The sequence below is a fragment of the Pleurodeles waltl genome, chromosome 2_2 (genome assembly GCF_031143425.1).
Source record: "Pleurodeles waltl isolate 20211129_DDA chromosome 2_2, aPleWal1.hap1.20221129, whole genome shotgun sequence".
Classification (NCBI taxonomy): Eukaryota; Metazoa; Chordata; class Amphibia; order Caudata; family Salamandridae; genus Pleurodeles; species Pleurodeles waltl.
Window position 1 is genome coordinate 1,121,210,935 of NC_090439.1, and position 21,008 is coordinate 1,121,231,942.

At 42.8% G+C, this 21,008-nt stretch overlaps 2 protein-coding genes across 4 annotated transcripts in view; one reads left to right on the top strand and one right to left on the bottom strand.

Annotated features, from left to right (window-relative positions):
* VPS28 (VPS28 subunit of ESCRT-I) overlaps positions 1-18,848 on the bottom strand; it is a 34,604-nt gene extending 15,756 nt beyond the window's left edge. Inside the window, exons 1-2 of the mRNA XM_069220939.1 lie at positions 18,713-18,848; positions 2,339-2,407 (exon numbers count right to left, since the gene is read on the bottom strand). Of these exons, the coding sequence (XP_069077040.1) occupies positions 2,339-2,375 (37 nt within the window). The 5' untranslated portion in view covers positions 2,376-2,407; positions 18,713-18,848. The remainder of the gene's footprint in view (positions 1-2,338; positions 2,408-18,712) is intronic.
* A 362-nt stretch (positions 18,849-19,210) lies between these two features.
* The window catches only part of RECQL4 (RecQ like helicase 4), a 235,129-nt gene continuing 233,331 nt past the window's right edge, over positions 19,211-21,008 (top strand). Inside the window, exon 1 of one of the 3 annotated variants that reach the window (XM_069220936.1) lies at positions 19,211-19,325. The gene's annotated coding sequence lies outside the window, so the exon portion shown is untranslated. The other 2 variants (XM_069220938.1, XM_069220937.1) reach the window with 2 other exon arrangements.

Sequence of the window (21,008 nt, forward strand, 5' to 3'; positions counted from 1 at the left end):
CATTCCTTTGCTGACTACTGCGTGTATTTCCCACTGTTATAGATGAGAGTAAGCCACAAGTATTTTCTACAAAATATATACATATCTCTTGCTTCAGTTGATACATGAAACTTCACTGAGTCTTTGCCTGTGCTCCCTTGCCTTAAGGTCTTAGCTGAGGGGTGCAAATTCCCTTCTGTTTATCTCTGTGTCTCTAGAGGCATCTGGAAAAAAAAATGTCCTGTTGTCCCTTCATCTCAGTCTTTCTTACAGGCTAGGGCGGGTAACTGGAATACTGTGTACTTGATTTCTTTGTGTCTTAATATTAATATTTTAATTCATCTTCACTGACTTCAGCATCTGCAAACTTCCTCTTCAAGTACCTCCTTAGGAATTCCAAGGAACTCAAACAGCCATATGCCTAGGCAACCTCTCAAATCGTTTCCCTCTACATCCTAGGAGACTTTAGCACTGAGGGAATTCTCCATTAATTCCATCCTCCGATCCATATTACTATGATTCTTCAAGACTGACATGACTCAGACCGACTTGGTATCAATTCGCATCTACTCTGCTTCTTCAGGGCAAGGTCATGTTGATTTCTCAACCAGCATAACACTACTGTCCAATGGTGGCACGGTCTGCTGTATCTAATAAACCTTAGTATTTAACATACAAGTGTTCCTGTCTACCCTTTGGAGCACATCTATCAATCCACAGCCCGAAGAGAAATAATCTTGCAGAGATGTGAAAGGTGAATGCAGGGCTTTAAGTGGGATGGAAAGACTGGAGGGGCTCCCAAAGGGGTGTGGCTGATATAATTAAGGGAGTGGCTTAAAAACACGCAAGTTAAAAATCAGTGCTTAGCATAGTGTGCTGCCCGCCTGGTATTCTGCTGCTTCTTTCTGTGACTGCATTCAGATATATAATGCAAGTAACATTACACCTACAAGAAGTCAGGACTATTGGCTTTGTCAATGGTTGTTAGCTGCATAAGATAAATTAGCAACAATAATGGATTCATTGTATAAAATATTGAGAATGCTGCAGTTCTGAAATGATGATACGCCGAAAGAACGATAACGAGTATCTTTCAAGTTACATCAAGGTGGTGCTGCTGCAGAGTTAAGATTTTTTTTACCAAGAGGGTGAGGGCAAAAATGGAGAGCCCGATAGGGGTTCGTCTCTGCTTTTGCTTTAGGACCAGGCCCACTTAGAGCCCTGGGTGAATGCTCCTGTGTTTCTTCCCCCCTCTGTGTCTGGCAGGTGACCTTGTCGGGCCAAGAAATATGCTTTCTTCTAGTCTTTTTCAGGCATCTTTCTTGCAATAGGTGTACTTGTACTTGTGCTAGAATTATTCCATTAGGAACATATAGATTGTACACCTGTGTACTCTCCCAGCACTTTCCCAGGCTTTCAGTATTTCAGTTCCATCATTTTCAGTGTTTTACAACACAGGGATGAGATCATCACATATTGCTCTTCCAGTTCTTGAGGCTTAGAGACAGGGTCCACATCACCTTCCATCAAGCCCGCAGACCTTGGCTATACTTCTGCTCTTTGGAGTTGCCGTATGAACTTCCACAGCCTTGTGTTTGTTCCCTGAGGCTCTCACTTCCATCGGTACCTCTTTAATGTCAGGATATTATGTTTAGGATTCTTATGATGTTCCCTGGAGTTCCTCTTCAAACTGAACTATACGTGACAAATATTGCCTTGTTGCCACCATTCCCCCACACTCTCAGCAACAACTTTTGAAGAGATGTATTTTCTGCAAACGGAACTGGAAATTAAAAGTAAGAAATTCATGAGAAGAAAAAGAAGGCATAACAGGAAAAGTGATCTACACAGCAGATCTCACCACATTCAATGTCCTTTATTTTAAACCTCCCACCATTGTGAACCAAAAGTACTTGAAAGTCTCAAAATGAAAATGGACCCAGGGTAGAGAATGCTGAATAAGGCTTAAGACTGAATATTTTTAATTACTGGATAGGAACTCTTACTTCTTCCATACTAAGTTTTCTGTTTTAATCAGATTCTTTCCCCACCTCTATTTTGTTTTCTCAATTTCTTCTCTAAACGTTTAATCTTCTTGTAAGCAAAGGCAATAAAAAGCAAACCTGAAACTTTGTCCAATAAAATCTCAATCTCATGTGCACGTAGAAAAGGAATGTCTCCAACAACACAAGCCCTGCATTCACATCTGGTATGTTTGCTCCAAATACATGCTGTGGTGATACAAAGCACTGCTAATGCATCTTACAGATCGACATCAGACTGGAATAAATCTAGATCCACTTGTAAAAAGCACCTTCTAATTGCTAACTCTTGATTATAAGGACTGCATTTGACTCACCTGTGACTCCGGTTGACGCAGGTATTCCATGAAACATTTTGCCACTCTCAGTGGAGTTGCTATTGGTTTCTGAAAAAACAGATATATATCTGAATGCCATCATCTTCAGAAAAAAAATATTTTACTATACACAAAACACATTTGATAAAGAATAAGGCTTAAAAACCAACTTGCACTGTCACAATCAAAAGATGGATACTTGGCATGCCACCAAGATCTAGATCTAGGGACATTTAGGCACTTTTGCAGGCACATCTGGAACAGCGTGCTCTGGATAATAGTGGGGCATGTGCTGGCGATGATGATGTACAATTGACTAAGTGTACAAATGCAACTGTTTTTCTTAGACCATATGTTAAGTAATGTGCCCCACTAAACTATATTTTCTTTTTACAGGACAAGTAGCTTTATGAAGCTACCTGTCCAATGGACAAGTAGATATTTTATTAAATTCCACACCCCTGTTGACGCAATAGAGCTTAAGCCTATATTTTATGGCCCGCCTTGTTTTCCAGTGGAATTAATGTTAGGTAATAACACTGCAAGACAAGAGCAGTGATTCCAATAATAATAATAACTTTCAAGTTTGATCATGAAGGAAACAGACAAATGTTTAACAAATCAAAATGATGCTGGGTAGAAAAGCATCTCTATTTTGGATGGGTTCATAGAAAGGTAGGGCTTAACTATCCATAGCTCCTTAGCTGTACAACAAGATAATTGATTCTGAAATCAGTCAACAGGGATACATTTCTGGGCATAGTCTGTAAAAACATTTGATTTAACCCAAAGGAAACAATTATACTGATACTGAATCGATAGCATAAATTAGAGTGAAGAAGTAAAAAACCCTTGGAATAGCAGGATGAGGAAATGTGAACGAAAAAGAAATCCTGAATGGCACGGGTAACCACAGGCTGAAAGAGGAGACTGAATCTAAAAATAAAACTACAATCCAGAAAAGAACATAAGAATATACCAGTTCAACAAAAACGGACATATCAAGTAATACCAAAACAGCAGAAGGCTGTTGATGCTGTGCTTGGCTAAGAAAGTTAAAGATCTAATGAAGTGCAGTGTCTGAGGAGTGACTCAAGTAAAACCTGAACTGAAAAAAGTATTGATAAATGTAAGAAAAGCTGAAAATTATGAATGTATAATTGGTCAAATACTCTTGAAAAAGAGGTAAGAAGTTGTTCATGAAACAATAAGACCACATAACAAAAGGCAGGTGTATTTTGTTATGTCAAGCAGACAAAGTTTTATTGGGTGAAGCAGATGAACCAGTCACAAAAATAATTAAGACAAGCAATGGCAAAGCCCGTAGGTCTGGCTTGTAACTGAAAGCACCTCTTTATTTATTATTGGCGAGTTTATGTTTGATATATTGTAGATGGGTGAGGGGTGAGTTTATAAATGAGTGATTAAGTCTATAGATGATGAATATGTTGGTGAAGAATGCACAAAAATGAAGAGTGATGGAACAACGCAGGAGCCCAATAACAAGTTAGCACTGTAAGGAAACTAGTAACAGAATGAAGGGGTGGCTACTATAGAAAAGATATAGCAAACTGCAGTTAATGACCCAGTCAAAAGGAAAGCATAATTGTGTAAAAGAACAAAAACAGAAAGGCAAATAATAAAAACTGAAAAGAATACTAAGCATACATAGCAAATACATGAACCAATCAAAAATAAGTGTTTGTAATTACCATTTAATATTTTTTTTAAACATAGCAGAGCAGGATGTGGTGTACTTTGCCTGCACCTTACTGAATCTTGGTTTGAGTGAAATGGAGTTATGGTTCTCTGCAAAGAGAAGCAGGAAATTGTTTCCTTTTTTCAGATTCAGCTACAGTGTACATGGATGTACGGCAAAAGCTGAGTAAATATGAATGTATAAAGTGTATTTGACAAAATTACAAGTTCATCTTTTCTCTGCTTCCACTCTTTCTTGACAATCATCCAGTTTTCTAAGATGTCAATGTTAATTGTTGCCTAACGTGTTTCACTTCACTGAGCATAAATGAAGTTACAGCGGCAAAATGTAGAGAACATTACAGAAAATACAAACTTTTTTGTGATACAGAACTTGATAAACTATACACACACACACACACACACACAAAGGGCAGCATTTCACATACTTAGCCAAGAATCATAAAGTGGCCAGAAAGGATGTATTTATAAGAAAAAAGTGTAAAGTATGCATTTTCTGATCGCCTGCTAAGAAGTCTGATTGAAGTAGGTAGTGTTATGAGGGGCCATGCAAGATTAAAGTACTCCACGCATTCCAGGCATGTGAATTGTTTGAAAAAAATGTACTTGTCCAAAGGAAAAAGTGCTACAGAAATCCAGAAGCCAAAAGCACGTATTCTCTTGCAGCATAGGCTTCACAAACTGTTAACATACAACACTTTCTTTCTGCACACAGGCCCACTCGACATAAAGAGGGATAAATACAAACAAACTTACACAAACTTCCCCACCCCTCACTACGTTTCACACAGTCTTCTCTAGTCTCCCACCAAAAGCTCCAAGCCCAATGTCCGCTCTTACCATAGGTTCAGTGATAGTGCTCCCTTCTCACCACAGGTTTCATTGCTCACCCACTCTCACCACAGGGTCTATCACTTTTTGTTTTTGTCTCCATTCCAAAACCCTCCTCTCCTTTCTTCAAGTACTAGAGCTCCCTTGGACTCCACACTTTCAACACAGACTGACCACTCTTCCTTACTCCTATGTGGTTTTTACTTATCTAATATAGAACGAGAGATGAGAGCAGAGAGCAGGCACCTGGCAGATGGCTGTGAGCCTCTGGTAGTGACTATGAGAGACTCGACTGAGGCTCAATCTAAGTGAGTCACGGTTAAGGCATGTAGTGCAACTGCTATTCTGTTCCTAGTCCGGGACTCACATCAAATGAGTCTTAGCTGGCAAGAAAGGCCAGGCAAACTGGTGAAAGATAGGGAGAAGAAGAAAGGACCGACTTGGGGAAATACTAGGTCCTTGAAACACATGTGTCTAGCTGCCAGTAAAGAAAGGAACCAGACAGAACATCAGCTCTGCAAACACTGCAGCCGGTGACAAAGCAGTAAATGTACACAGACAGTGGGTGGGCTGGAATGCAGTGGATCATTTTTACAGCATATCTGACAATGTGAGCCAGGGCCTGCTGCCCACTTCTTGCATCTAGTGTGGGTTTACCATTCATGGAAGTGACCCTTTTTTTGGAGTGTCTACTGCGCAGCAGGCAAACGCATTTAGCAACCCAATCTTTCTTAGAATCCTTCTCAACAAATGAGGCCGCTTGAGAAAATTATTGGCAGCCACATTGAGGGCTTTGCTGACGAACAGTGATGCCCACTCTCAGCTTGTGGTTATGTCGGTGGTTATGCCGGCTAGAACAGCTGTTGTAATCATGGGCCTCTTGCACTCTTATTTTCTCCCAAGTTTCACCCAAGAAGGCGTGCAGCAAGGACTTCATCTGGATTCCCCACACTATTTCAGGCACACAGGAGCCCAGAGATCAGATACTTCACTTGCCACTTATGTCTTACCTGTAGGGGCCACAAATGGACCAGATCAGGAAAAGGTTTAACACACCCTATATCTTATCAAGTCTCATCGGCTCAACACCTCAGGGGACCTGCTCCACATTTCTTTGGCACTATTTCAGATTGCACAGACTAGGGATCTTACCCTCCTTACCTCCCCGCTTGAGGCCAACACGTGTTCCCCAATCAGTGCATGGAATTCAGATATATATGTCTTCTGCTCTAGCCATCTTTTCAACCTCTTATAGAGCTACAATGAATTATTAGGTCCCCAAGTGCTCAAAGTCCCACCAGACCTCCTGGAAGCCCACCCCCTATCCAAGCTCATCCTGACTAAACTACATCTAAATCTTGTCATAAGAGTCCAGTATGGGGCATCAGAGCAACAACTTCCTTCTCAACCAGCTGAGCAAAGGACATCCAAAATAAAAAACTGCCACAAAAATAAAAATTCAAACATAACGATATGAAACAATTCACAAATACACTTACCATTAAATCATCATTAGTGGTTGTAATGGGTGTCGAAAAACGGACCTTGTCTTTTCCACCAACCACCCAGCTGGAAACTTTAAAAATGGAATTAAACCTCACTGAGTAGCAAGGAATTCCCCATAGAAGAAAATTAATCACCGAGTCCTCAGCAAGTCTCCATGGAAATTTGACCACCCCCATTTATAATGACAGAAATATAATGATTCAATTCACAGAATACACCCGCTCACAAAACAACCAATGTTTCAAATCGTTTCTACAATCACAGAAATCAACATCAGTCATGATGCACTCAAGCCAAACTACCCTCTCAGCCCCACCAACCCTGCATATCACCTACACCTCACCTCGCCAACATAAGGAGTCACGCACTCCTTTTGCCTCCCTATTTAGAGCCTGGCACTCCCACAAGAACACATCATCCCACAACAGTCTGGCGTCAGCCTAATCCATCCCCAATCCTGTAACTAATTCCACCCTCAGTCATACAAGCTTACAAGTCCTCAACCCTACTTCTAAAGCATAATGAACACAACATCCCTGATGTTTCACACAAAAGCCCCACAAACCAGATCCCAGGTCTACCTTTCGGAACAGGTTCACAACAACTGAGATTTTGTCGGAAGACAGATTTCACACTACCTCTCCTTTCATACAGCCCATTAAGAACAACCGAGGGATAAGAGAATCACCAGTACTACTCAGCTTTAAACTGATAGCCCTTTCTGAGTCACTTTCATTAAAGGGCAGCACCTTTACTACTCTTGAGCACAGAACTTTGCCATATTTCTGAATCTCAGTGCCCACTCCCACTTACAACAGCTACCCTTCCTACACTGCACATAACCCTATATTCCGCCACTGAAACCATGCAATAACAAAAATATATGGCACAGGACAGCACCTCAAGCTCTCAGTGAGAACTTCACTGAGAAGCTGGTACTTTCCTACAACACTGATGTATTCTCTTCTCCTCCCCCACCCACCCTGTACTACTCAATCCCTCTCATCTCAGAAAAAAGAAGCTGCATCCCCTATTATAACAAAAAACTATGTGAATCCAAAGAACCTTCTTACATCCACAATTCAAACTACATTGGCTCCATGATGGTGACCTCATGTCTCAGATGTTTACTCCACAACTGCACATTTGCGTCCAAACGTAAGCTCAAAAGTGGAGACGTGACTAAGTCACATGGTCTTTATTTACTCTTCCTCAATGAAACCTTTTTAACCACCTCATCACAACCCAATCTAGACCTCCCCATCCCTCCAGGTTATGCAATTGCCCAAGTGGATTGAGAAGACAAACATAGAAGGGGAATGGCAGTCATATTGAGAACCTTGATTCAGTGTAAAACTCTAAAAACAGTCCAATCAAGGATCATCCAATCTGTGCAAATAAAAGCTTCCGATTCAAGCCCCTCTTACTTCACACCATCTACCATCTTCCTTTGGGAAAATGCTCTTACTGTGTGTTAGAAATTGGGTTTCTGGTTGGCTAGGGTAGACACCTCAGCCAGGTAGGGACCACCACTCTAGTAAGGGCGAGGGAGTTACACACCCAGGATAACACCTGCCCACCCCCTTGATAGCTTGGCACGAGTAGTCAGACTTATTCCAGAGGTAATGTGTAAAGCGTGACACAATAAATACACCACAAAGGAAACACAACAACAAGTCATATAAAAATAAACTGTATTGCTTAGAACATCATTAGACCAAACACTACATGTATCAGTAATACCCTACTACACAAGCATTTGTCAGAACATCACACAGGTTACTAGTACTCTGCAAAAGCAGGCAATAGTCAGATAAACATATAGGTTGTTTGTATTCTGCAACACCAGTAGTCAGATCATCATCATCATTATCACCAAGGTAAATGTACATAGAAATAATATATCCCAGAGTGGCAGATCATCATTATCACCAACAATGCACATGCCCTAATAAACACATTATCGTGAATGCCAAGGCATCACCATGAGTGCAACATAAGAGAAAACATTTCCATCTGAACTAGGTCACAGAAACAGTACATACCCGCCCAATGCATATGTCACCCTAAAACCCTACTTACCAATGCATGCACTGCAGACCCTGCAGTGCTACTAAATACTACACAGCAAAAGGGCATCGCAAACCACTCCGGGTCATAATCATATAGCATAAAATGAGTGTGAGGGAACAAAACATATGATGGGAAGGTAGAACATTCAGGGCTCCTCGCAACACTTTTCCTACAGAGGCCACAGCATGTTTTTGCACTCCTTTTGGGAAGCATACACTGGATCCCTGTGCACTATGTCAAGACAAGGAGCTCCTGTGCTCCTCTTAGGCGATATATGTTAATTTTTGTAGGAAGCAGGAGGTGCAGGATCGGGACCTCAGTGAAAAATCCCTATGCCCTTGGGGCACCTAAAATATCTGAAAATAGAGGCCTCACTTTCAGGTAGGCTCGTAGACCCAGAAAACCCCTTTGCTGCGGTTAGCTGGGTTCTGGTAGTTCCTACGGCCTGGTTGACATGCGTACGTTCACAAGATAGTCGGGTGCTGAGGAACTTGCGCACTTGTCTAGAGATTACAGTAGATTCCAGGGCCTAAGCAATATGGGGGCATTCTCAGGAAATGCTGGCTAAGGAACTCTTGCATGTCTGTGACAGGAAGAGAAAAGGGGGGCACCAAGCCTCGGCAGAAGTCGGCGGGGGCAGAGAGCCCCCCCACGTGCAGGTGAGGCAAGTGCAGCCGCTGCGGATATGCCGCATGGGTGCTCTTTTCCTAACTTCCAAATGCGGTCCGAAGGAGACATGAGACCGCTCCCCGGGGACCTAGCCCGCACTTGGCCCTCCTTGGGGCAGGAGACAGATATGACAGATATGCCGCGCTCTGTTCCTCCAATCCGGCACCCTTCTGGCAAGCATGCCTTTGGCACAGCAGCTTACCTCAGGAGGGGCCACGCTGGACTGCCCTACAAGCTTCTCTTGCTGAAAGAAGGAGGGGGGGGGCAAACGTTCACCACCCGTGCCCTCTGCAAAGTCCTTGCCACAAGCCTGCACCTCAGACCAGGGTAGAGATGTCACGCTACAAACAAAAGTCCCACAGTGTTCGGGCGCTTGGTTCAGTGGTAGATGGCAGGGTCCATAGGATCTGGAGGGTAGGCAGTGGCTCCTGTAGGTAATGTCCAGCATACGCAGACAAGAGATAAAGCAAACGCTTCCACAGGCCTCACAACAGCGCTCGCTAAGCACCTGGATACTAGAGAATGCCACAGACTTCACCCTCCATGCACGGGGGGGCAGAATAAAAGAAAAGGGAACTGCTCTCAATATGCAGCTGATAAGGACCAGGGGCACACAGCGAACCTGAAAGATACAATGCAACACTAACCCAGTGTTGGTCTCTGGGACAGCACTGGTGGGGTTGGGAAAGTGGGGGTGGGGGTGGGTGGGGGGGGGAGGGGCGACACAGCATGCCAGCACACCAGGGCAACCAGTGGCGGTTCCTCTTAGCAGTCCCACAGAACCTTGACAGTTCAGAGTAGGAAGCAGGTCTGCAGAAGGGCAACATACAGAAAAGCAATCCAGATGAGTCCTTTGGGCCACCCAGCAGACACCAGGCAGCAGGGCAACAAAAGAAGAGCATTCCAGATGAGTCCTTTGTGTGGTCCAGCAGTTCCTCTGGCAGAGGTTCGGTCCCAGTTCCAAAAGTGCTCTAAAAATGTGGGGGACAATCCCTTGTGTTTATACTCATTTTGTGCAGCTTCCCCAACAGGTGGAGAAGGGGTTCCAACCAGCACTAACCGGTTCCAGGAATGTCCCCTCTCTCCTCCAACACTGGCTCCAGACATTTGCCCTTTGTGTGAGGCCAGGGCACAGCCTTTACAGATGCAGGTGTGCCCGCCTCGACCTCCCCCAGCACAGGAAGACCATTCAGTATGCAGATGCACTCATGTGACACCTCCACCCTCCCTGTGTTGAGGCTGTCTGAAAAGTATGCACAGGGCCTAGCTGTTACTCTGTACCATAAATGGATTGGAGTCAAGCTGCAAAACAACAGAATCTTAAGCACAGAGAAATGCCCACTTTCTAAAAGTGGCATTTCTATAATGGTAAAAAAAGAATCCACCAGTAAGCAGCATTTCTCACTACCATTACAACCATACCAAACATGCTTATGTTACCCCTCATAGACACCAGTTAGATATAGGTTAGGGCATTTACAATGCAATCCTATGAGAGGAGCAGCGCTCACAGTAGTGAGAAGCCTAAAAAGGCTGTTTGTCACTACCAGTACATTAAGACATATGTCCTACTTTTTACATTCACAGCACCTGGCTCATTGGGCTCACTAGGGCATACCTTGGGGTGATTTAAATGTAGCAAAAGGGGAGTTCCAGGCCTGGCAAGTAAATTTAGAGGCCAGGTCCCTGTGGCAGTAACTTTGCACGCAGGCCCTGTGGTGTCAGACCTGAGGAGGTTTGAAAGGCTACCTCTGTGGGTGGCGCAATCTACGCTGCAGGGCCACTAGTAGCATTTAATTTACAGGCCCTGGGTATAGGGATACCGCTGTACAAGGGACTTACAGGTAAATTAAATGTGCCAATTAGATGTAAGCCAATCATACAAAGTTTAGAAGGTAGAGCACATGCATTTTAGCACTGATCAGCAGTGGTAATGTTTCCAGAGTCCTACTGTCAACAAAAAGGGTCAGACAAAAATATGAGGAGGAAGGCAAATGTTTGGGGATGACCCTGTAAAAAAGGCCAGGTCCAACACTGTGCAACAAATAACTGAAACTACTGTGGAGAGTATCAGTACTACTAAAGCCCATATTGTCCTAAGACACTTCAATCTATACAAGGGAGACAATCAGTACCCCACAGTCTCCCAGCTCAAAACCTTCTTACTTCAACTCCACTCTACAAAAGGCAAATTTTTCAACCGTTGTTATCTCCAAAAAAGGAATACTCAAGAGCAACTATGCTATAGTCAAGACTAGTTACCATAAACCTGTTGAATGGTCTGACCATCTTCTAGTACACTTCAAACATCTCTGTGCCAAAACGTCCTCTTGAGGACAACCCAATCATCCCTAGACTTGGGTCAGACACTTCAATGACATCCACTCATCTATCCTAGAAAATTAGAACTCCACCATATAGCACATAATCCCGGGACTAACTGTGTTATCCTCCATAAATACAGCCATTTGAGAAATTGCAGACAAAACAGCCCCTTTAAAATGAAAAAAAACACCAAACAAATCAACGAGCTGGAACTCCAAAAGGACTCTTTAATGAAAGGAAGCTCTTCAAACATAAGGAATGATTATGGCCCAAAAATCCCTCCAGGCCTAGTCTAATGACTCTAAAGCCAAGGCTAACAACATTAAAGAAGAAATCAACGCAGCCAAAAATCCACAGAGAAAATTGTTTGACTATTAATGACCTACCCAGCACAATAGCTCTCTGAACAATCTCAAAACCCAAATAAATCTGTGAAACAGTCACCAAACGTTTGACAACAAAATAGAAATGATTATGCTGTTTCTTGAACCAATTTCAGACAGGACTAAGAATAAACAACATAACTGTAAAACACTATCAAAAGGGTTTTGTCCTTTACAAACATTCCACACTTGCTTGCCCTAGCTACAATTGCCAACCTGAAGCCATACAATCAATTCATGAAACCCTTATCAGCTAAAATACTCAGACATCAAGGCCTGCTTTCATCTCACCTGACATTGATGATCAACAACTCCTTGTCAAAGGGAACTGTCCCAGGCAGTCTTGGCAGTCTCAAAATAGGTCAAATCCTCCCAATGCTGACCATGAAGACCTGAACAACTTCTGTCCAGTTTCATTCTCCTCTTTTTTGCACAATTATTGGCGACTTACAAGGAGGAACAATTGAAAGTCTTCATAAAAAAACATACCATCTTGGCCCCCACTAATCCAGATTCGGAACTAGCTCTAGTATGACATCAGCAATGCTGCACATATAATCAATGTTGCACTCACTATAATAGGCAAAGGCAAATCCTGCCTTCTATTTCTTCTTGACTTGTCTGCAGCATTAGAGGCAGTCAATCATGCTTTTCTATTAAAAATCCTACTCAAAGAACGCGTGGGAATAGAAGGATCGGTTCTAGCATGGTTAAAGACTTAGCTTTCCAACTGTTCACAACAAATAAAACTGAAAAATTACTTCTCAACCCCCACATCCATCGAACAAGCAGTACCACAATGCTTAATGCTCTCACCCACACTTTTCAACTTATATGTTACCTCTGACCTCTTTGATGAGCAACTCTTGTTCCACCTGCATGCCAATGACACACAAATATATGTAAAAGTCTCATCTCCTGAGGACATCCACATGCTCTGAAGAAAAATGAAGATGCTTTAGTTCTGGATGTCTCTCCATAACCTGAAACTAACCACAAAGAAGACGGAATTTCTTCAGCTCTCCCCAAACAAAGCAATTCTCCCATACAATCATGGCTAGATGCAACAGGTATGCTTGATTGCAAACTGGCTATTGTTGAAACTATGAAATCCCTAGGTTTCACTCTGTACAAGAATCTAAATCTTCAAAATCAAATGAATGCGCTAGCAAGGAACATGCAACACCACATCAGGCTCCCAATTAAATCAAACAACTTACCCTGATCAATGAAGACCACAGTACAATCTCTTGTACTCAATAAGCTTAATTATGGAAATGGTCAAAAGACCAACATACTCAGATCACATGTTAAGCTTCTATCAGTCGCACTCAACTCTGCAGCACACTTAGTCTCAGGCTCCAAAAGGTATGATTAAGTTTCTCCCATTTTGCTCTCCCTCAACTGGCTCCCTTGGAGGCCAGATGCCAGTAGAAAGTACCATTATCATCTACAATGCTCTACACACCTAACTACCTAGCACACATACTCATCATTTTGGGTGGATCCTGGAAACACCGAAGCTCACACTGTTTCAGACTTGGAACTCCATTCTTCAAAAAACCCTTACACGCTGAACCAGCCCTTCTTGAGCAGCGCCCCCAACATCTCCAACTCTTTCCTCCCAGTCATTTAAAATGACCCCCTCATACAACATATTCAAAACAAGCATTGGCAAAGCCAACAGGTCTCCACTTTGCACATTTGGGCAAGCGCATTAAAAGAGGGGTGGGGAGTGAAGCACACAGGCAAGAGAGATCAAGGCGAGCGCTGTGGAGAGGAGAAGTACACAAGGAAGACAGCTGGAAAATGTATGCATTCTTGTGGAGTGCTTAAACAAAAAGAAAAAATAGTGCATGAAAAATGGGTGGTAGAAGAACACAAGTAATGTGTTTAAGCTGCAAGTGAGGGACAAATACAAGAAGAGAAAGTAAAGCCCACAGAAGGTAACAAATAAGAAGCAAGCAAATGAGAGTGGCTGGCATTTTGAATGAGGGGAAAGGCCTCAAAGAGTAGAAAAGAAGTACAAACAGACCTGGCATGTATCTGGGAAAACTGAACTACGGACTCCATCATTGTGACCACACCACCAAGAAAGAGCTAACGTGCCAATTTCATCAGGGCCACCCCATTATACTGAAAATAACAGAATGGAAGTGGTGGGGGCGAGTTCGAAAGGGGAGCTGCTACATAGTGGTGCATCACCAACTCTAATGCCCTACTCAATAGATATGTCCACCTGCACTGGGGAGAGGTGGGAGAACTACATACGCACCTGCCAGAATAATAGAATGGGGAAAAACATGTGGAGGAAGTTGAGAATATTGCCAGCATATGCTTAAAATTGGCGGTAGATGATGCTGACACAGCAAGCAGACAACTGGTGTCAGGGACAACAGTGAGGAGACACGCGTGGCTGTGTCAGGGTTTAAAAATGAAATCCAGGCTAGCTTTATTTTGCTGTTCATGTAGGATGTAAAGAAAGAACCTAAATGGGCAAGCAAAAGTCATAACTACAGCAGGAGATGAAAGAGCGGTAGCAGAAACAGTCAATAGAAAGAGTACCTGCAAAATAAGTCAACCAAGGAAACTACTCAAAATACTTCCTCGTTCCAAAACTAAACAAGTTACTGCAACCAATATTAGACCTCTGCTTCGTAAATAAGCTCCAAGACGCAAACATTCAAGATGACAACGTTGCGAGAAGTAATTCCACAAGTCGGGGGAAGTAGAATACTTGGCAACTGTAGATATGAAGGACATTTGCTTGCACATCCCAATTAACTACAGACGCAACAAGCTTCTATGCTTTGTAATATACAGAACACACTACTGATTCAGGATACTACCATCAGGAATAAAATCAGCACCCAAAGTATTTACAAAATGCTTAGCGGCCGTAGCAGTGCATATACAAAGAAAGGGAACACATGCGCATCCCTACCTAGACTGGCTGGTGAAGGCGAACTCTATTTCCAGTTCCTCAGACCACGTCTAAACAGTGATAGAAACGCTTTAAAGACTGGATTTCTCTGTAAACATGGAAAAATCAACACCTAGACCACAGGGGGAAAAGGTCTTCCTAGGAGAAACAATTATAATACAACGAAAGCAAGTGTGTTCCAGGCAACAAGAGTACAAGCAGTATTGCAACAAGTTTGCTGCTACCGCAAGGGCCAGTCTGACAGTGAGGACAGTGGAGAAAATATAGGCATGATGTTTTCCCACATCCCATTAATGCCATATGTGAGGCTACACAAGACCAATCCAGGAAAGAGTGATAGTAGAAGAAGTTTAGACTATAGGTAAGTGTGGATATCATGTGAAACAAGTGATGTTGAAAATGACTGCTCATGGTTAAAGAGCCATTAAATTTCCCCGTTGACCCCAGAGATCCAGCGAGTTGTCTTGAATTCTGTTATGCTAATTGGTAACTCGCTGCAATTTATCTTGAAATCAATAGCCTCCCTATAGTTAATAGGGGCAAGCAAGTCTATTATTTTGAATGTGACCAATTTGTTATTATCTTCAAGCAGCATTTAACAATTCAATGTTAAAGTTAGGACACCTATGATGCCTCCAAAACAGAAATACTCATATGTGGTGACTGGAAAAGTTATGACCCACTGTGTGCCTGGCCTGACGATCTTGGACCACCTCCTCAATTATCCAAGGAAGTTAAAAACCTTGGAATCACCATGGACTCCAAGTTAACTATGAATGCCTAGGCGCATCTTCCCCCACCTCGGATTTCCACACAAGGTGCAAGCTACTATCTCGCTTGTACTATCCAAACTGGATTATGCCAATGGCCTCTACCATGGATCATCTCTATCTATTATGAAAAAACTACAACGTATTCAGAACTCCGCAGCCAGGCTACTATTATATGTAAAGCCACAAGCCCACATCTCCCCTGCCTTGAGAGCACTACACTGGTTACCCGTTGCCAGAAGATGCACTTTCAAGCTGCTTTGTATCACCCACAAAGCTATACATGGAACAGGACCGCTTTTTATCAGAAACAAAATAACCAAATACATTCAACAAAGAAACCTCCGCTCAAGATTGACACCCTGCCTTGGAACACCACCATACAAGAAAAAGACTATAGGTGGTACATCCATCTCCGTTCAAGCAGCCAAACTATGGAATTCATTACCCCCAACTATAAGAGCCACAGATAACTATCTTGTCTTCAGAAAACTACTCAAGAATTGGCTCTTTCCTTCATAACCACCATATTCACACAACTATGGACTGTATATGCCTATGTTGATAAATATTTTTTTCTGATTATGTGTATATTCTAGTTATATATAGTTCTTTAGAAAATATGTTTTCACTACTATGTCATAACAATAAATTACACACACACTCTTTAAACCTGTTTAACTAAGTATATTTACTCATGGTTTAAATATGCATATGTATGTACATATATGTGTGCATATGTATGTGTATTCATGTGTGTGTGTGTGTATATATACATATATATGTATGTAAGTCTATGCTTAACATGTTCATAGGTCATTGCATAACTCCTAGATAAGTTGTTATACTAAATACTTATGAATCCCTGATCTCATCTTATATCACACTTATCTACCCATCACCATATGTCATGTCTCTATCAATCTATCCTCCATTCCTACTCTGACTCATCCCAAATCCATTCTACTACTTTCATCTCCTAAATAACTCTGCCTGAGCTCTTGCCTCCACTTCCACATCTAACTCACCCAAACCTCACTTTACTACCATGATCTCCCAAACAACCCTACTATATTCTCCCTCATTTATTTCACCCTGCTACTATGATCTCCCTAACCCCTTCCACAGACTCTTCCCTCCTCCATCCTCCCTTAGTCATCCCAAACCTAAATCCTATTACCATAAACTCCCAATTAACCCTTCTGGATTCTTCCCTCCTCCACCCCTCCACTATTCCAGTCAATCTAACTAACAAACTCTCATATCCGCGGCTCAAATTAACTCATAATAATACTAAAACTGTACTCATATTTCCTTATACTAATCGACCACTAATTCTTTTTGGGTTTCGGAGTAGCGTGCTACTCGCCGAAAAGCACTTCAATGCCTCGTCAGGGGTAGTAAGCGATATATAAATATACAATACAATACAATAAAGCCAATCAATGGTATGTAATGGACGGACACTGAATGCACTGTAAGCTGACAATAGATCTTTTTACCAACTGGTAAGAGAGACCTAAAAAGAACTTAACTCGCTTTTCTTCCACTGTTTCTTCCAATTTTGATCAGCTGACAGTCAGCTGCTTCAAAGTGGTCGACTGTGTTGCGGAGGAAGGATTACAGTTATATGAACATTAACCCATTTATTATTATGATCATTGATCGGAGAAATCTCTCATGAACAAGGGCCTTCAATGGTGAACTTGAACTTCTCCTCTCACTACAAAAGTTCTTATATCTTTATACTTCGACTGTTCTTACCTCTAAATGTGTAAAACACTCCAATACCCCTGGGGTCTGGTGAAAGTTATACAAAAATCACAATAAATAAATAAATAGGAACACAGAAGTATTTAAGGCAACAGCTACTCAAAGAATTAAAGAATGGGAGAGAAAGACCCACCAATGGCTGATGGATGCAACATGAAACCCAAGATCAATTATATTTGAGAGCATCTTGAAAAACATCAGTTGGGGGTGCGTGCTGCGCAACAATCTCACTTGTAGATGTTTTAAAGGGCTAGATGCTGCTCCATCTACAATAGCAAGCTAGGCCACAAATAGGGTACACAGAACAACCGACTTTCCTCTTGGTTCACTAAGAATATCGTCATTAGTACATTGGGGATATGAATGTTTCTAAGTTCATATTTAGAAACCAGCATTTTTAGTTAATGCCCTGTTGATGGTGATACAATCTAATTTATGTAAGTGAGATGCATGTTAAAGAAATACGCAGTTTTGATTTGTGTATAGTCTATATCATATTGTCATATCGTGTACATTGCTTAATTTACATGCACATGTGTTGATAGCTTGGCTAGTGGTATGGCTCTTACCGCCATGTCATATCATTGGTTTGACTCTGGCTCAGATCACCCTAATAATGTGTTGGCCTGCACGCCTCTATTCACTTGGCAAACTGCTTGGCAGTCACACGTTGCATGTTTTTTCAGTCAAAGTAGAAATCAGCCAAGAACGTTAATTTATGGTTCTCGGTTTCAGATGCTAACCAGCCTGACATACAACTGACACACTCTCAATTCATATAGAAGGTCAAGAAACGTATACATTATGCAACTCTCAAGAAAAAACTCATGTGCGCGGTTTTAGACAATACATGAAGATGTTATAGCACTTTACAAAAGAAGTAGCACCTTACATAGGAATGATGAATTACATAAAAGAGTGACAAGATCCAAAGAAGTACGACGTTGAATGAAGTATCATGCAAAGTCAAAAAGAAGCAGCAGTCTTCATAAATCCATAGATCTCCCCCTAGCATCATAAATGAAAACCTGACCCATTTGCAATTATCACTACATGAAAATAAATAATGCATTCCAGATGTCTGATGGATTCAAAATATATTGATGATTTCCCCGAGCATATAAGGGATCCTTCAGCGATTCATTAAAGTTTCCGTGAAGGCATGGGCGATGGAAAGCAGAGAAACCAGGGAGAATAGGCTCGTACAGCAGATAACTTAGGAAAGTCGAATGTGTGAGCTATGAACAGGGCCAGTTTCACTCATTCACACTTTAAAAAGCGATATCTTGAAAACAGAATTGAAAACCTCTCCATAAGGATTTTTAATTTCGCCTCTTTGGCCTTTAATCACTTTTTACCCCGATCCCAAACATAAACTGACCTGCTCAGCCGCTAAAAACAGCTCACTTCCTGGTCGACTACTGATGACGTTTTGTGGTGACACTGTAATGGGAGACGATGGCACCTTTCAGACAACTCTGCGCATGCGCACAGGTAGAATCCTCCACCCACTGTCCACTTATTTCCATAAAACACCACTCTATAACAACTATTGCTTCACAATGCAATCTGCGCAACCGTGTTGCGGTATGCGTAGCAGTCACTGTCATAACGCATATTTTCAGCCATCTTGAAATGATTTAATCTGACCAAGACCATGACTCGAGTACAGGTGATGACCAAATTCCACCTTCAAAACGAGTTGTTTTGCTTTCACAAAGCACGAGCGTAACTATAACGGCCGATTTATTTCTCCTGGATACATGCAACCAAAAAATAGAAATATGTTTCAAAATGAGACAAAAAAAGTAAAGTCCATTTTCTGTGTTTATGCTAATTAGGCGCTAGTCTGCCCTCTATGCCTATGCCTGTCAGAGCCAATAGAGGCCGCTGAAGCTTGTGATTGGTGGAGGCTGGTGTGTTTGTGGTGCGAGGGGCTGCGCGCGCGGGACATGTGAAGTTACTGAGGGCTGGAACAGGAGCTTTCTTTACAGGTGAGACCCAGAACCTATGGGCTCTGTCAAGACCACCACCAACGCATGTGACGTCACCGCGTGCACCGCACTGACGCACGAGCTCACAGGCCTCAAGTATTTTTCGAACGGTTTAGCATGACAAGTGTTCAAGTAGGTATAATTGGTGTCCCTATTTAGTGTGTATTTATTTTGATTTTCTACGGGAGGGACATCCGGTTTATGTAAGTTATACAATAACAATTTATATATTTACAGCCCACGGTTGTAAAAATAAGGCAGTTTTCAGTATGCGTAGGTGTGACATTTCTCTGTTTGCAGTGCTGTTATGTGGGGCCTTTGCATTCCTCAAGTGTGACACTTTGAGTAGCACTATATCGCAAGTAGTTGAGTATAACCACTACTAAGATCCTCTGCGAGATTGTTTTTTGTATTTTGACACTTACAGTTGTGTCTTGTTTTTGTTTTTTAAAATAAAATTGCAAAACTTAGAAATTGTTATTGGATGGTAAGTTGAGTTTGAGCAGCCCCGCCAAGACCCATGCATCAGGCGTTAGTCTAACTAATATCAGCGTGGTGGTCTGCATCATCACACTCAGATGGAAAATCACGCATTATAGCGCCTCCTGAAATGTCAAACGGAGCGGTACAATAATGCACAGATCAACTGAGCTGCAGTGTAGTGGGCCTGAGCGCTGTTATGTCGCTACCATTTGCGTTTGTGTGACAGGGGTGGTCTACACGAGCCGCCGGTATGCAGCCGCGTAGAAACCCCTCTGTGAATTGTCCTGTTGGTTGGCCCCTGACGTAAGGAGCCTAGATAATAAAGGTCTTGGTTTTCGCGCAAAGAGTTAATTCCCCACTGACTACTTCTGTGTGCTGTGTAGTTATTGCTGCAAACCCCCGCGTAGGCCTGGCTGAGCGAATAGTGTCAGGGGCGCATAACAAACTGGCAAAGAGACTGAGAGACGACCCTCGCAAACCCCAGCTTCCTGGTAGGTGACAGCCGAGTAATTACCTGGTTGCCAGCTGCGTGGAGACTGCCCGAGCCGAGCAGGCGCTGGTGGCGGCCGTGGTGAGTCCGCCGGAGCTGAAGAGACTCTGGTGTCGGAGAGTCCGGCCGAGTAGAGCGAACACTGGTGTCGGCGGAGGCCACACCAGACAGGCGGCAAGAAGTGCTGCGGTGAGTCCGCCCGAGCAGACGCCGGGGTTGGTGGCAGTCACACCCCACCAGGCAGCGGTGTGCGAGGAGCGCTGGGCGGAACGCAGAGGAGCACCGGGTGAAGACGCGGCAGCCAGCGGTACCCACGCCCACGGAAATTAGAGGAAAGGCCGTGGGGAGCGCTGGGGACCAGAGCCGAGCAGGGAGCTGCCTTTGCTGGACTCCTGGTGAGTGACAGGAGCAAGTAACATGCAATAAACAGCACAACACCACATAAGGAAGGCATTGCAGTGGTAAAATCCCAAGAAATCAACATCAGCCACCTTGTGGAATGATAGGAGGCCTGCACCTATTGGGTTTATAAGTAACTGAGTGTCTGAACATTCAAGGGAGCACAGTTTGTTCACTTTGGGCTCCAGAGAGGACGCCATCACAGTTTGGAGTGGGTCCTGCCTGCACATAACCTTTGTCAGCACCATGAATTCATTTCCTACGCTGGAACCTTTTCTATTTGATGGGCCTTCATCCTCACATGCAGCTAA